This window comes from Prionailurus viverrinus, chromosome B1 (assembly GCF_022837055.1).
Source record: "Prionailurus viverrinus isolate Anna chromosome B1, UM_Priviv_1.0, whole genome shotgun sequence".
Classification (NCBI taxonomy): Eukaryota; Metazoa; Chordata; class Mammalia; order Carnivora; family Felidae; genus Prionailurus; species Prionailurus viverrinus.
Window position 1 is genome coordinate 156,236,820 of NC_062564.1, and position 16,863 is coordinate 156,253,682.

General features: G+C 33.4%; 1 protein-coding gene across 12 annotated transcripts in view; it reads right to left on the reverse strand.

Annotated features, from left to right (window-relative positions):
- ADGRL3 (adhesion G protein-coupled receptor L3) overlaps positions 1-16,863 on the reverse strand; it is an 828,952-nt gene that overhangs the window by 509,990 nt on the left and 302,099 nt on the right. For all 12 annotated transcript variants that reach the window (XR_007151634.1, XM_047856547.1, XM_047856545.1 and 9 more), the window contains one exon: positions 14,424-14,658. Coding sequence is in view for 11 of the 12 variants with exons in the window: in XM_047856547.1 (XP_047712503.1) it covers positions 14,424-14,478 (55 nt within the window). In the remaining variant the exon portion in view is untranslated. The remainder of the gene's footprint in view (positions 1-14,423; positions 14,659-16,863) is intronic.

The window sequence follows — 16,863 nt, forward strand, 5'->3', positions numbered from 1 at the left end:
AGGAAATTTTTGAGTTTCTCTAACAACTATTTGAAATGTCACTGCATCATTAGATTGATGGCTCTGAATCTATTTTTTCATCTTATTACTGATACTACTACCTGTGACTCACTGGATGATTGTAAGTATTCATTGCGCTACTGTGTGCATAAGTGTTCAGCTAACTGCAAAGTGCTATGTAAATGCTAGAATTTATACTGAAATACTTATAACAAATGGTTGAGTGATAAGGAATGTCTAATCCAAATTCAGTGCAATATACATAATGAGGAGAGAGGGAGGGGTAGGGAAGTGTGGAAGGGAGGGAGTGGAGAGAAAGAGAGGGAAAGAGAGAGAGAGGGAGAGACAGACAAACAGACTATTGCTTTCATTCCTTTTCTTGTCGGTAAAGGCATTTTTCCAATTCTGCTTCCTTATGCATACTGAAAGGCTCTACCTTTCCCTCAGCACCTTCATTTTGGCCATATAAGAAGATTACTTCTTTCTTGATTTCTCCCTAAGGTGTATGTGACAGCTGCATAATTTCTTTATAGGCTGGGTAGTAATCTCTAACAATAGTCATAAAAGTTTCACTTCAAGCAACTGACAAGCAAGCCACCAGGTAGAAATTACAACATGGAAGTTCCAACACAGAGAAAAATCTGTTTCAGTTCCGGTTCTCATAAGAAAATGGTTCTGTAGTGATGAATTACCCACCTGTGTATGATGAAGCAACTTTCATAGTATACCTGGATATTACTCAATTTAACTCAATAGACTTCTCCAGACTGAAATGCTTCATGAAGTGTTGGTACACCCTATGTGGGTAAGCAATTTTCCTCCAAGTAGGGTCCTTTATTATTTTTCTCTACAACATAGCTTATTACAGTAAAATAAAATATATTCTGGCTAAACTGTCACTAGAAGACTGAACAATCATGATATAAAAGCTGGATGATATTCTGAAAATAGTGGGAGAGTCAAACACTTGATTATGAATAAAGCTAAATACAGTGGGGAAAACTGTGGTTCGTTCATTAGAACGGCCACCTAGATTGTAATACTGTGGTGTAAATACCTCAAGTATTGGTTAAAATGAGTAAGCACAGAGTAAAGTTTCTGGGGATATAAATTTATTTTAAAAATGCAGCTTCTGACATGAAGACATTATTTTCATTCAAATTGAATGTGTATTATATATCTTATTCATCAGAGGAGTAATAAACAATACACTTTCTTCTCTAACTAAAAATATCTGCTTTTTTGTAAACATAATACAAACGGATTTAAATTCATGGCACAAAAATAAAACTCTAGAATTTATAATTCAGAAAATACTGATTTTCTTTTAATTTCCTTGTGTCTACTTCCCTGTTAAAGCATACTAAAACTTTAATGGTATGGAAGCGACGCTTTCAGAATGTTGTAAAGTCAATAATTTCCTTCCTTACAAATCTTTAAAACACTAGTAATGGGGCACTTTCCCTGAATCAGTGCCAATGATACTTGATGTGTGGGAAAAACCATTGAAGGCCACATGTATTTTGGGAATGCAAGCTGGTGCAGCCACTCTGGAAAACTGTATGGAGGTTCCTCAAAAAACTAAAAACAGAACTATGCTACGACCCAGCAATTGCACTACTAGGCATTTATCCACAGGATACAGGTGTGCTGTTTCAAAAGGAAACATGCACCCCAATGTTTATAGCAGTGCTATCAACAATAGCCAAAGTATGGAAAGAGCCCAAATGTCTATCGATGGATGAATGGATAAAGAAGATGTGGTATATATATACAATGGAGTATTACTCAGCAATCAAAAAGAATGAAATCTTGCCATTTGCAATTACATGGATGTACCTGGAGGGTATTATGCTAAGTGAAATGAGTCAGTCAGAGAAAGACAAAAATCATATGACTTCACTCGTATGAGGACTTTAAGAGACAAAACAGATGAACATAAGGGAAGTGAAACAAAAATAATATAAAAACAGGGAGGGGGACAAAACAGAAGAGACTCATAAATATGGAGAACAAACTGAGGGTTACTGGAGGGGTTGTGGGAGGGGGGATGGGCTAAATGGGTAAAGGGCACTAAGGAATCTACTCCTGAAATCATTGTTGCACTATATGCTAACCAATTTGGATGTAAGTTAAAAAAATTAAATTAAAAATGAAAAAAACATATATTTTGACAGAAATCTATCTTGTTAGTGAGTTCTTCCTATCTTAAGTTAATCATAACTGGTATCTCTGAAGATGGTTGAGAAAAATGAAAAATTTTTATCTATGTTTTTTTTTTTTGGTCCTAAGAGGTTTTTACCCCCACCATCCCTCCTCAACACACACACAAAATGAATGTCTAAATGCTGGTTAACAAGAAAGCAGATACATTAACAGGCTAGCATGTTAAAATGATCTATTTTATTATGCTGGTTGTATTTACATAGAGTTATGATTATTATTGGACACCTATGCTTAAAAATTGACACAGTGGTTTTTATCTCAGTGCAGAGGCATGACATCCAACCTGTGTCCTAACAATAGCCTGTAAACTATAAAACATGTAGGCTATCACAGCTATTGCCACTGTCCTGAGCTATTGTGACTAATCTGAAAGGCTCCCTTTTTCCCAATGTGCAGCATTCCCCAGAGGGATAGCATCATACTAGCCTGCTGCTTTGAATTTTATGTATTATCTGTCTTCATTATTAAATCATGTGCCCTTAAAGTTTGCATGGTTTCACCAACTTCACTATCAAAAGGGAAAAGAAAGGGTCGTTGCAAAATAGTTGCCACCATTGTTGATTTGTCACAAGAGCTACAGAAAAGAATAGTCCTGATCTAATTCAGGTTGTGTCTATGATTACTGCTTTCATGGTACCTCCAACAGATTGGTGAGAAGCGGTAATAGGTAAAAGCCAACTGTTCATTCTTTTTATGAATATATAAGGCTTGTTTTTTTTTTTTTGAGGGGGGGTTGTCTACATGATCTACATGATCTAATTGTATCTGCATTTTGTTCCTCACGTCATCTGTTATCCTCTAATGCAACAACAACAATAATGTTTCAAAGTCATCTGAGTAGAGGGGAGAAAAAATTCAATCACTGTAAAATGCTATTTTGGTTTTACATATTATTTTTACCTTTGCATTTAATCAAGATAATAATTTCTCTGATTTAGCTCATTGTACTTATCCCCCTTAACATTAAACTAATACCAAAGTCAGAGTATATCTGTCACTCACTATTCAATTTCTTTCAACCTTGGATGAATAGTGAAGACAGGACATTTTTTGGGGGGTTTATAGTCTAATGAAAAGCAACAGGCTTGCACTCTGAATAGCTTTTCAACACTCTTTAACATTTTTTTAAATGCTGATCTAAGCTTAAGATGTTCATTAGTAACTCATTAAAGACTTAGTTACAGTCCAGTGGATGAATCCTGAATATAAAGATAGAATGTGTGTACAAATGTGTAGGCTCATAATTAGAGAAACTGTCACATTTGGGGATTAAAAATACACAATGCAGTCTTTGAAAAACACTATGGAAAGTAAGTGACCCCAAGATGGTGTTGGATTTTAAATTTTGCTTACTATCCAGGTCACTTGTTTTTTAAATTCTAATTCCAAAAGGTATGTTTTAATGACCACATTCTCCCAGGATTAAATGTGTGAGGCTTTGTGTTAGGGCCTTTCTATACATTATTTTACTTGATCCTCATACTATAACAAAGTAGGCCTAATTATCCCTTTGACAAATAAGGAAACTGTGAATCACATTAGTTAAGGTCACATACCTTGGAAGTCACAGAATTGCAATTACACTCTAAGTTTTGAAATCTTTCTTTTCATTCAATAGGGACATGCAAATTAGGATTCTAAAAGCAGCTTAGATTGGACAATATTGTAAACTTCAGTTTCTGGCTTCACATAAATATTACTTCTAAATATGTTGACATCTTCCTTCATTCATGGTCCCTTAAAACTGCAGGAGCTATTCCATAGCAACCTTTATAAATCATGCATTATCTTTATTTAGCTTTCTCCTCATCTTTTCTTCTCAAATACTAACATTTCAGATAAGCCTACTATGCTGAAGTAGTGCAAATTTGTTAGGATTGTTGCCATATAAAATCTCAGGTTTTCTTCTGATCCTCATCTTTGTTTGTTTAACGCTCCAGTGTGAGTGGGTCCAGGAGGTGCCAAGCTGGCTCACAGTGGTAGAGCATCTGACTCTTGATCTTGGGGTCATGAGTTTGAACCCCACAATGGGTGTGGAGATTACTTGAAAAAAATAAATCTTTAAAAAAAATAAAGCTGTGATGTGAGTGGCTCCAAAAGTCACTATTATACAATATGCAGATTTGATAGAATAATGAATTGCATAACTTTCTTGAGATTAAGAAGCATCCAGTAGTTTGCAGAACATATTAGAGAAAAAGTATCTATAGAAATGAAATGAAAGATTCAATATTTACAGTATTATTTGAGTGAAAATACAAAAATATATAAATAAGAGGATTTCCAAAATATGGAAAGACTAGAATTCAGACTAGACCAAAAACAGAAACACTTTTGGTCACCAGGATTAAAGGTTAATGTTCTTTATCATGTTCTTAGGCAAGAGTAATTGGATACTACCAGAAGAATCCAATTAATTACCTTGATGTTTTGTATAGAAGTCACTGCTATATAATTCACATATTAGAGTGAAATTTCAATCACTGTCAATTACTAGTTTTTGTCATAATAAAAATCTGAATTAATGCACTATTTCTAGAAATTAAATATGTAAGTAAAAGGGAGGAGGCATGAGGCTAGATAAACGGTATATGATTTCCTAGTGAATATAAAATAGATGAGATTTAAGTGGGTAAATCCAGGCAAAAAGCTTCTCTTAGACTATGCAGTCAAAAGAACTCTTAAATCTAAATATATTCTAACAATATTCTCTGTTCTTTTCTAATAAAAGGTATTTCTATAAAGAACACTCAGAACTTCATAATAAAAAGTCATTAAGAAATGATTGAATATTTCTCCAGGTCAGATATACACACAACCAAAGAGCACATGAATAGAAGCTCAACATCATTATGCATTAAAGATATGCAAATCAAAACTACAATGAGACACAATTTCATCTTCACTAGGATGACTAAAGTAAAGACGACAGCCGATAATAGCAAGTGTGGTGACGATGTGGTAAAATGAGACGCTTCATATTGTTTGGATTGTGTAATTGTGAAATCACTCTGGAAAACAGTTTAGCAGTATTCAGAATGCTATTATGTGACTCAGCAATTTCACTCCTACGTGTACCCAGGAGAAGTAAAAACAGGTCCGTGCAAAAACTCGTGCAGGAATTTTCATAACAGCATTATGCAGAATAGCCAAAAAGTAGGAATCATCCACATTTCTATTAACTGATAAATACGATGTAGTATGTTGCCACAAAGGAATATTATTTGGCAATGAAAAAGAATCAATTACTGATACATGCTATGATAAGCATAAATTTTTAAAATGCTATGTTAAGTGAAATAATCAAGTCACAAAAGATCAAAAATGATACAATTCTACCTATACAAAAAGTCCAGAATAGGCAAATCCATAGAAATATAAAGTAGATTAGTGGTTTCCAGGGACTGGGAAAGGGGAAATCAGGTGTGACCACTAACGGGTATGGGGTTTCTTTCTGAAGGACTGATAATGTTTTAAAATTGACTGTGTTGATGGCTGCACACCTATGCATACAATAAAATCCTCTGAACCACATACTTTACATGGGTGAGTTTTATGATATATTAAATGTATCAATAAAGCTGTAAAAAAATCCCTCCATTTATACATTTAAAAACTATATTAGTGCATTAGATCCACTTTTCTTTGTTAAAGCTACATGGTATCTTTTATACATAGCTTCCTTTATCTCAAGAGGACTACACCTTTCAGACCCCTTTATAGGTGTAGCTATGGAGTTTTATTTAATGGAAATGGATGCAGAAGTAATGTGCACTACTTCCAAGCATATCCATAAAAATTTTCGATTAGAATCTCCACAGTGCTCCTTGCTCCTCCCTGCAGACCGGAAAGGCAATGACCCTCAGAATGACTTTGGAAGCTTCACGATATTAGACCGGTTCTATGTATAACTGTGAGAGCAAAAGAATGACATCTATTACCATTTCCCACCATATACACATGCCCTGATCAGAAACACTTACCTGCTTTGGAATGTTTGGTGAACAAGGAAACATTCTCTGGAAACCTTTATTAATTTAGGAATCTGCTGTGACTGCAGCCTACTTTATACTATTTAATACGGTGTTCAAAAAAGGAGATTAAAGTAGATAACTCAAAGAGGACTTTCTCCAGAAATTTCATAATATATACTTTGAAACACACACACACACACACACACACACACACACACACACACACAATTGGTTTGATCCCTATTTTAGTACTAGACAATTGATTTTCTGAGGAGTCCTTCATACCCACATTGCCATACAGACATATAAACTGCAGTGCTATTTTATGGATCTCATTTTTACAGTTGATCACTTTGCCTAATTTTGAGATTTTTATCTTTAATTACTGTATTTGTACAATATATATTTTTACGATCACTTGGGGAAGCGCCTTATTATTCTTTTTCATTTTTACTAGTTTTCTTATTTAATATTCAATATAGGTTTTAGAATAATTCTGTTGAATTTCTACATAGAAAAGCTCATATTGGTACTTTGAATATAGTAGTGCAAAAATCTATACAAAATAATTTGGCAATATTTGTTACTGTTGTTGTACTCAGTCTTTTCATTCAGGAACATAGTATGTTGCATGTTCTCTTTAAATATATTTTTTAAATTTTTTTAAACATTTATTTATATTTTGAGAGAGAGACAGAGTGTGAGTGGGGGAGGGGCAGACAGAGAGAGAGGGAGAGACAGAATCTGAAGCAGCCTCCAGGCTCTGAGCTGTCAGCACAGGCCTGACATGGGGCTCGAATCCACAAACTGTGAGATCATGACCTGAGCTGACTTCGAACGCTGAACCGACTGAGCCAACCAGGTGCCCCTACATGTTCTCTTTTATAATTCCCAGTAAAGTTTTAGACATTTCTTCTCATAAGTTCTATGTATTTCCTCCTATGATATTTCCTAAGTAAGTCATACATTTCATTGCTGCTTTGACTCAAATCATTTATGAATATGAGAATCATATATCTGAACTGTAAATGTTCTCATTATTCTGAGAAAGTTTTTCTTTTTAGAATTTTCTGAATACATCATCATACCCGGCAAATAATATCTTAACATTTGAATGTTTATTCTCATTTGTATTGTTCATTATTACAGCAGCCAAAACTTGTGGAATTGTTCTAAACAACTGCATTAATAACAAGCAAGGTTGCATTGATAATTTATTAACATTGACTTAAGATAGTTATTAATGAACCTAAAAACAAGTCTTTTTTTTTTCACTCTCTATTTCTCAAGAGATTTTCTTCTAGGGATACAAAGATATAGTCAAATTTTATGTACAGGTGTGTTCCTTTATAGTGCTATTTATAATGGCAATATGTCAATGACCTTCACTTTAGAGCTATCAGTATATGGTTAGGTAACCGATGGCTCCTACATATGATATATGTTTTTAAATTTAAATACAATACAGAAATATCTACATTTTAAGGTTAAATCAAAATGAAAGACAAATTTAATTTCTAACATTCCAATTTAAAAAAATATATACACATACACGACTACACGGAAAATCTAATGAACATTAATATTTATTATATCATTGGGTCATGGAATTATTGGATTTTTGCTTTCTGAGTTAAATTTGTATGAGGAGAGTTACTTTGACAATAAAGTAGGTGACACTGGCAATGACAAACAAAGAGATATATGAGACTATGTGCTTGTACTTTACCAGTAAGCTATAACCTTGACTTCAGGGCATTCAAATCACCACAAACTATAGTGTGTATAGATGAAATAAACACCTAAAGCTTAACAAATGTCATTGTGAGAGCCTATTTTATACAAAGATTCATATCTATTACTTCTGTAAATACAACTATCAAATTTTTCTGGCAAATCCTTAACTACCCTAGCTTATTTGGTCAAATGTTTCATTTCAGGTAGATTTTTTTTTTAATAGGAAGACAATTTTCTATATTGAAAGGACCTAATTCCTGCTATGATAACAATATAGGGCAAGTATAGAAATAAAACAAAATGTAATTATTAACAAAATGTAAGTTACTTGTTTTCAATTTATCAGTTAAAAACTCAAAAATGGGCGCCTGCCTGGGTGGCTCAGTCGGTTGAGTGTCCGACTTCGGCTCAGGTCATGATCTCACGGTTCGTGGGTTCGAGCCCCGTGTCGGGCTCTGTGCTGACAGCTCAGAGCCTGGAGCCTGTTTCCGATTCTGTGTCTCCCTCTCTCTCTGCCCCTCCCCCACTTGCACTCTGTCTCTCTCTGTCTCAAAAATAAATAAACATTTAAAAAAAACCTCAAAAACAAGTAGAGAATGAATGAGCCCTATTTTTCAACAAGGTCTTATTCTAAACTGCCAAATTAAAATAGATCATAATACAATATATTGTCTCTTATTTACATAACAAATCAATGAGACTCTTTCAACTACTGCATTTCAATTTTTTGAGTGGTCATTAAAGAACCATTTAGCAATCAGAATGGAGGAAGTAAATGCATGAAATATGTATTATAGCTACTTACATGAAATTATACATGTGAAAACACTTATTCTTACATTGGGAATGAAAGTAATTAGCAATGCAAACAAGAGGAAAATAAGTAGATATTTATAAGTTATGTAATCCAATTGTTTTTTAATTCACTCTACACCAAGAGTACAACTACCCTATTGCAGTCTTGGTCAACCCCAAGGCCAAGAAATATAAAAAATAAGATATGATCCTAACCACCCCCAAATAGTCTGACCTAAAATCTGAAGATAGGAAAATGCTATTTCGCTCTCACAGTAAATACATGTTACTCATAGAGTATCAGTACCATATAATTCACATATAACACATTTTGCAAGTGCAAAGGCAAAAGTTCTTTTCCAATAACTAACCTGCATACTGAGTAGGTAGGGAAGGTTTCTGAACACGTTCTTATAAAAGAAAGCTATCATCTATGTGTATTTGTGATTTATATTGTGATATTAGAGATTGCAGTTAACTTACAAAATATATATTTTGAAATTCAGTACCAAGTGGGTAATGCAGATGGTGTTGGATGTGTTCCACAGTAGCCTCATATATCATGACCATGACAAAGACTTTTTTTCTGTATAACATACTTGACCATAAACATAGTGGCATTACTGGGAGTATTACAAATTATCTAGGCTGGCAAACATTATAAACATTCCAAGGATGATTAATTTCTAAAAATAACAAAGTTAAGCAGAGCTTAGAAGTCAAGCTGACTTTTTCACAATCAATAAAATATGACTTCATAAAGAGAATTATATGGCAAGATGCTATGCAGTGAAATGTATTTTTATATTTTCTCAAGCTTCATATTTTATTAGAAGTTAAGAAATGTGCATATTATTTTAAATCACTGACACATTAAACAGTATTATAACTGTAAAAATCAGATTAATAATAAAATGCAAATTACATAAAAATATAGTACTAAATATATATGGGTATGATCAACAGTTTTGCTCTTAATAGCTGATTATTGTAATTAATTCCTTGAACATAATAAAAAACAGCCTATAAAGTCCACAAATATATAAATACACAAGCAACTTTAAAAAATAGACTGTCAGAAAAAAATATGCATATGGTGGTTAGAGAAGGATTTTTTTAAGCCTCATTTTGCATGCAGAGGTACCATAAATATATTGTTCCCCTTTACCCACAGGAAGTTCCAATTATCCTGGTTTCTATCTTCTCAATTGTGATGCAGTTTATAAGTACAATTTAATCAAGAGGAGATACGGTTAAAATATCTGATCACCCCAACCACCTTCTCAATCCATTGTGGCTTGGGTACCAGATCTCTTAGCCCATGTATCACACTGGACATTGGTATTCCTTTACTGCCAATCATAATAAGCCCTAGTGCCCAGGTTATTATCAGATTATTGTTCTCCAATTGCCTTCTTGTCCCTTGCTCCCAACCACATCAATATAACAACAACAACAACAAAAAAATCCTTTATCTTCATGCTACACTACATTAGTTAACAGCAAAAAACTGGCCATCTGCTTTAGTGGTTTCTTTTTACTTCTGCCAGGTCTCGCTGCATTATAGATAAGGGTTTATGGCTGTACGGGAAAGGGGCACAGTCATGGAAAACAGAAAAAAAGAGAAATACAGAGGTACACAGAGACAAAAAATATGAACAGATAAACACAGAACCAGAGACATTTCCTACCTTAAAAATTGTGTATATATACATATACAGTGTGGATGTACTGATTAATTTTGTTTTCCTATATCAAACACTGGCCAGACTTTCTAGGATAACATGGAGATTATTCAACTAACGTAAACACTTTTCAGATTTATTCTTTAGCTTACTTTCTAATTTTACCCATGTGGAAATCAGGCACAAAATGCACCACCAAAAATTATATATTACCAGTTATGTAGTACCACCACTGCAACTATATACAATCATATACTATAATACGTTATTATATATAGACAATTATATACTAAACCTTCATGCATACCAGCTTGAGAATTTGTTTAGAAACTAGTACCGAGAATATACTGGAAAAACTTAAATGGAGAGGTTCAAGTACCAAAAAAAAAGTGTATTTCAATTCTCACAGTAAGATGAAGATAATTTGGAATTCTTATCTAATTCTCAGAGTGTTAGCTCCATTTCAAGGTAGTTAGGAATAGAAAAATATAAGAAAGATTTACCAAAGCCAAGTACTACATTAGAAGCTATAGATATTATTCTATTTTCTAAAATAACTCTGAGGGAATAAATGCTCAAGCTTGCAGATAAAAAGCAGGCTTACAAATTTTTAAGTTGCTGTTAGCTCCTTGAGGGAAGAATTAAAATCTTTTGTTTACTACCATATTTTTAGTAGCTAGCCCAGTTTTCTGGCTCACATTGGGTGATAATGGATATTTGTCAACAAGTTCACCAAGTAACACGGTTACAGAACTAGTAGCTGGCAGAGCTGAAATTTCATCACAGGTCTGTGAGACTTCCAAAGCCCCATCTGCCTGTGCCCAGAACATGGAAGAGGCAGGGGATCTGCATGTCTGCCTCACCTTCTCCCAAATGATCAGAAGAATTGAGATGGTTTTCTCTGCAGGGAAGAAAGGCCTTCATAGTAATTGATTAACTACTGGCAGTAAGGCCAGAGCTCAAGAAGCCAGGTCCTTCATTTTAAATCCCATCTAGGTCTCATAATAGTTGTATAACTTCAGTCAAGTTCCTTTACCATTCAGTATGTCAATGTTTTTACTGTAAAAAAATGATAATGATAATACAGTAAAACCTTGGATTGTGAATGACTTGTTCTGTGAGTGTTCTGCAAGATGAGCAAACATTTCTAATAAATTTTAACTTGAAAAAAGAACGATGTCTTGCAATATGAGTAGCACATGACATCTCACATCACATGATCACAACTGAGCCAATGGTTCTTGAAATTCGTTTTGATATACGAGTACTTTGGATTACAAGCAAGTTTCCAGAATGAGTTATGCTTGCAAACCAAGGTTTTACTGTAATAGTAAATATATTAAACCCATGAGAGTGTTGTGAGGATTAATTGTATCAATACATCTAAAGTTCATGGCTATGAAATCAGTAGCCATCATTATTATTTGCTCTGGAGAAAATCAGGAGCATAACCTGGAGTTATCAGGTCATACCCAGATAACTTAATTCTGTATGGTCAGGAGTAGCAAATGAAGCTGGACATCTCAACAGCAGTAGGCAAAGAGATGCTACCAGGGGATGTTTCGGAAACAAGAGTACGTCCTTCTGTAACTGTGACATCATTTTAACTCAGCTGTCTAAATTTCCAAGTTATGTGGTATTCCTTTAAGACAGGATTGGTAGGGATTCTAAAAAGAAAAAAAAGTCTATCTTCTAATATCAACACTGATCAAAGGTACATGCATTCCTGTATTTATAAGCAATCTGGGTTCCAAAAGGCTGTTCATATGAAGAAGCCCTTTGTTTACAAGTCAGAAATGGCATCACAAAAGCAGTGGAGAAGGCCTTCTATAGAAGACAGACAAAACTGACTTGCATTTTTTCAGGTGTGAAGTTTTAAAATTCCTATTCAAGGTAATAAGGATAAAGTTTATAAATAGAAAGCTTCTATATTATGTAGCATAATATGGCTCAAAGTCAAGATAATATAAAGTAGTTCACATGCAGCGGAAAGGATTACTTCAATTTTAGCCCAACATATTTTATATACCAGGTCAATTTTCTATTTGCTCTATTAGGAGTTTTTAAATACTTTTCAGAGTTACTCAGAGAGAGGATGAGTGTGTGAATGGGTGTGTGTGTGTGGTGGTGGGGAGCGGGGTGAGACAGGTCCAAATCCAAGTCCCATGATCTATGGTTCAGCCATGTTTGGGGCCAACTGAAATACACAGTGGGTATCAGTTTCTAGAAATCAGAAATTTCACCTCTGAAAAGAGAGCCTCTTACAATGTCTATTTCTGCTATTTTTAATCTACCTTCCCCTAAGTATAACTTTAGACTGACTTTTTAAATATGAATTTTATGTATACATATAGAGTGAAAGAGTTTTGTTTTTTGTTTTTTTCTGATTATCAGCATCAAATGAAATAGCTCTTATGGTTAGCTAATTTCCAGTTGTTACAATGAGAACAAAAATAAACTAGTGAGGCAGATAGTATGATGAAGAAAATTAACATGTTCAAACACTGAATACTTGTCATGCACTGTGCTAGATTCTCTACACATGCTATTCATTTAATCCTGAAAATAACCTTATGAGTGAGGCATCTTTATAACACCAAAAAACCCAATTAGAATAATCTTTAGATATACAGATAATTAGAAAAACACTTGTTTAAAGGGACAGAATTCTTTTATTGTCCCTTACCACAAAATGATATATGTACCCAACTATGTGAATGTAAGTTCTCCATCAGTATATGGATTAAAGAAACATTTTGAAATTTTTGATGAATTTGCATCATTTAAAACTAGATGGTTGTACAGGTTTACTTTCATGTCTTTAATAAAGCACTACCTTACGTTGTAGTGATTACTTTAGAAAACATGTGCTAAAGCAGGGAAACTTTAGGGGAAAAATGTCAAAAGACACAGAAGGTATTTTATCCAGTTTTTATAGTGACGGCAGAATGTAATTCAGGTTGACACAAGAATATGTGCCAAATTCAGAATTGCATCCCTGATAAACTACAACAGATATTTGTAGTCAATTAAAAGCCAAAAGTGAGCTAAAGAGGCTAAAAATTGATTTCAGGTGCTTGCTACACTATACTATTCTGAGACCTCCTAAGCAGTGGTAAATACAGCTGTGTCCCTTTCTTTGCTATAATTGCCATTAATGTATGAGAGAGTGACTGTGTTATACCATTTTCATCTAAGTGCAAAACCAGTGATAATTAGTAGAAGACTTTAAATTGTCAATAAGCTACATATGTATGTAGACTCTGCCAGTTTTTAGAAAGATTCAGTGAATATTCTACTAAGTCGTATACAGTTTCTCTTATTTATTATCTTTCACAAAATTTGCAACGATGGATCATTTAACTATCACATTTGTGTTATAAATACCAAAATGTATAAATGAACAAAATATACAGTTTTTTATAAGGTGATCAGTTTTGTTCCGTAAAATTATCTTTCATCATATGTTCATATCATTTTGGCATTTTTTTCTTTCTTTGCATTAAAAGGTATATGAAAGAAACATTTTTTGGTTAAATGAGAGGTTTAGTTTGCATTCTGTATATTAAAGACTGAACACAGTAGTAAACACTCAGAAACAAACGATTACTTGGTGTAAGAAAGCAGATTTTGGGGGTGTTTTCTTTCAAATATACATACTTATTAAATTAAAAAGTATTGTAATTACAAAAATAGGAAGGCCAAAAAATTCAGAATAAATGATATAGTTAACAATTCAGCTGATTTTCCAAAAGTGTGGTAAAAACAAATAGTAAAACATGCAAGAATTCTTTAAAAAATACATTTCAAAAGCTACTTTCAGAAATGAAACTCAAAGTTGTATTTATTGCAGCTCATGGTACATATTATGGCCTTTTTAATTTAATTTACTTCTATTTATGCAGGCAAAAGCTGCTAAATCATGGAGCAAAGATTTACAAGAAAGGATCCAGTGCAAATAGGGACAACATGAAGCTTCGCACAAAAATCTAAGTAAAGGTCTTACCTTGAATGATCGGTGCTATGAGCATCATAAAGACTAGTAGCTGTGATGGCCACATGGCTGTGAACTCGGGCGTGAGTGCCTCAAAACTGAGTGTTCCCAGCGTGAAACAAAATGAGTGTATTTCTGGTTCCTCTTCTGTATTCCAAGACCGATGATTTAAAAAAAAAAAAAAACAACTTTCCCTCAAAAAAAAAAATCCTCAAAAACAGAAACACCAGTATCCCAAATTTGAATCCTGCAAACAAGAAAACAAAATGGATTATCAAATACACATATTCTCATCTTAATTCCTTGAAAGTTCATTTGCTGACTTGAACATCTGTATACCTCCCTCCCTTCATTCTAATTTATTAAGGTGTCATATATAAAAATGAGGAAGTAACTTGCAGGACACTATTTATGCATATATCACCACAGAGTTTATTTCCCTGCTTCCAAACTGACTGAAAGAAATAATTCAGTCTCGCTGGAAAAGTTAATATCAATATGTTATATCAATTTGTACCATAATAAATTAGCAATTGATTTGTATAATTTGTTAATATGTATAGAGTTGGGGTTTATTTTATATAAAAATTTTCCACAAACCTATTTTTTTACTAACATTAGAATAATAAAGCAAAAATTCATTCATTACCATTACCATAAGATTCATTGATCACCATATACTACAAGTTAACAAATAAAAGTTACATGTATGAGTCTTACTTTCATTCTAGTCCCTGATATTCAATTCAGAAATCATTCTAAATATTAACTATATTATTTTCCAAAACATCTTTGTACATTAATCCATGAAGATCTTAGATTTATGTTAAGTACTTATGCTTAAATATAGCTAATTCATTCAAAGGAGGTTTACTGAATATCCACTGAAATACAAAGCACTGGGCTAGGAACACAGGATAGGACACTGAACAAAACATGGAAATGATTCTTCAGGATCTTACAATTTAAGATGTGGAATCTTGCTTAAAAGTTTTAAATATGTATGGAAGACATTAAAAACTTTAAGCATTAAGAAAGTTATTTTACTGAACCAAACTGATAGAGCTGCCTTCTCTTAAAGACTGCACATATTTATCTTAAGAAGTAAAAATACTGAAAGAGTGTGACCCAAATTTTGAAGATGTTTTTCACAGTCAGCACCTTTAAAACGGATCAATCAGTACAAACTGGGTCGTTCTCCTCTCTCTCTCTCTTCTAGAAAGCCCTATAGAAATCTCCATATAATGAAATTTATTTCTATCAGGAAAGGAGTTCGCATTTCAAACCCAATATTTAAAACAATTTCATATTTTGGGCTTATAAATTTAAAAGTTTTCCAGAAAGGGTTATATAAAATAGAGATAGTTTACTGAAGCCTGTATTGATAAACCTCATTCCGATGAAATAAATTCCAAACATTTCTGAAATATTTGCCTTAGTTATAAGGCAAAACTACACAGATTTATGTGAATTTCTGGCATTGTTACTTACAGCATGGCACTTAAGAGCACAGATTCTGGAGCAAGACCACCCAATTTCAATTATTAGCTCTACCAGTACTGTGACCTTGCTTGAGCAAGTCATTTAAACCCTCAGTGCCTCACTTCCCTAGTTGATTCATATGCCTCTATGAACATTTAATGAGCTAAAATTTGGAATCTTTAATTATATACGTAAAAATATGTACTGCCCAGAACAGTGTCTAGAACATAAGTGTATGTGTTCAGATTATTATACATCTCATTAGTTTTCAACATTATCCTATTCATCCTTTTAACATGTATGTATTAAGAAGCAAGACCATTCAATAATTTGGCTCAAAAATGTTTTGACTCACTATGGTATAGACAGGCTCCAAGAACACTAAATCTGAGCACAAAGATTAAAAAAAAAGTTTCATCTCACAGACACATTGTAAGAAAATGAAGCTCACAGGAGACAGTCCAATAATATTTTACTTTGACAAACAGGATTGATGAGAAAAGAAGTGGTTGAGAGAAAAGAGAAGGTATGTGGAAAGGGAAGCATGTGAAATATTTTCGTTCCTTCTCCTATTCACACTCTGACAAAGAAATCATTCAGAACTTATTCTTAATTGCTATGTGTGTAATGCTTTCAAAGAATAACTTTTGAAAAAAATTGCTAACTTAAAACATTATTTAATATAGATGTGATAATTAATGGGCACTCAAAAATGGATACTAAAACTGACTGATATACCACCAAGTAAACAATACTTCCTTATTCTCAACATTTAGTTACTATGTCTTTTCTTTTCTTTCCTCTAAGTCCATTGAATATACCAGTGTCAAAAATGGCATTAGATGCATGTATGCACAAAGACACACACAAACACATAAATATACACAGAACTACTTTGCCACTGGAAATAACCATGGGTAGCCACTAGGCGAATTATTTATTCATTACTTGAAAAATATATACTACATAC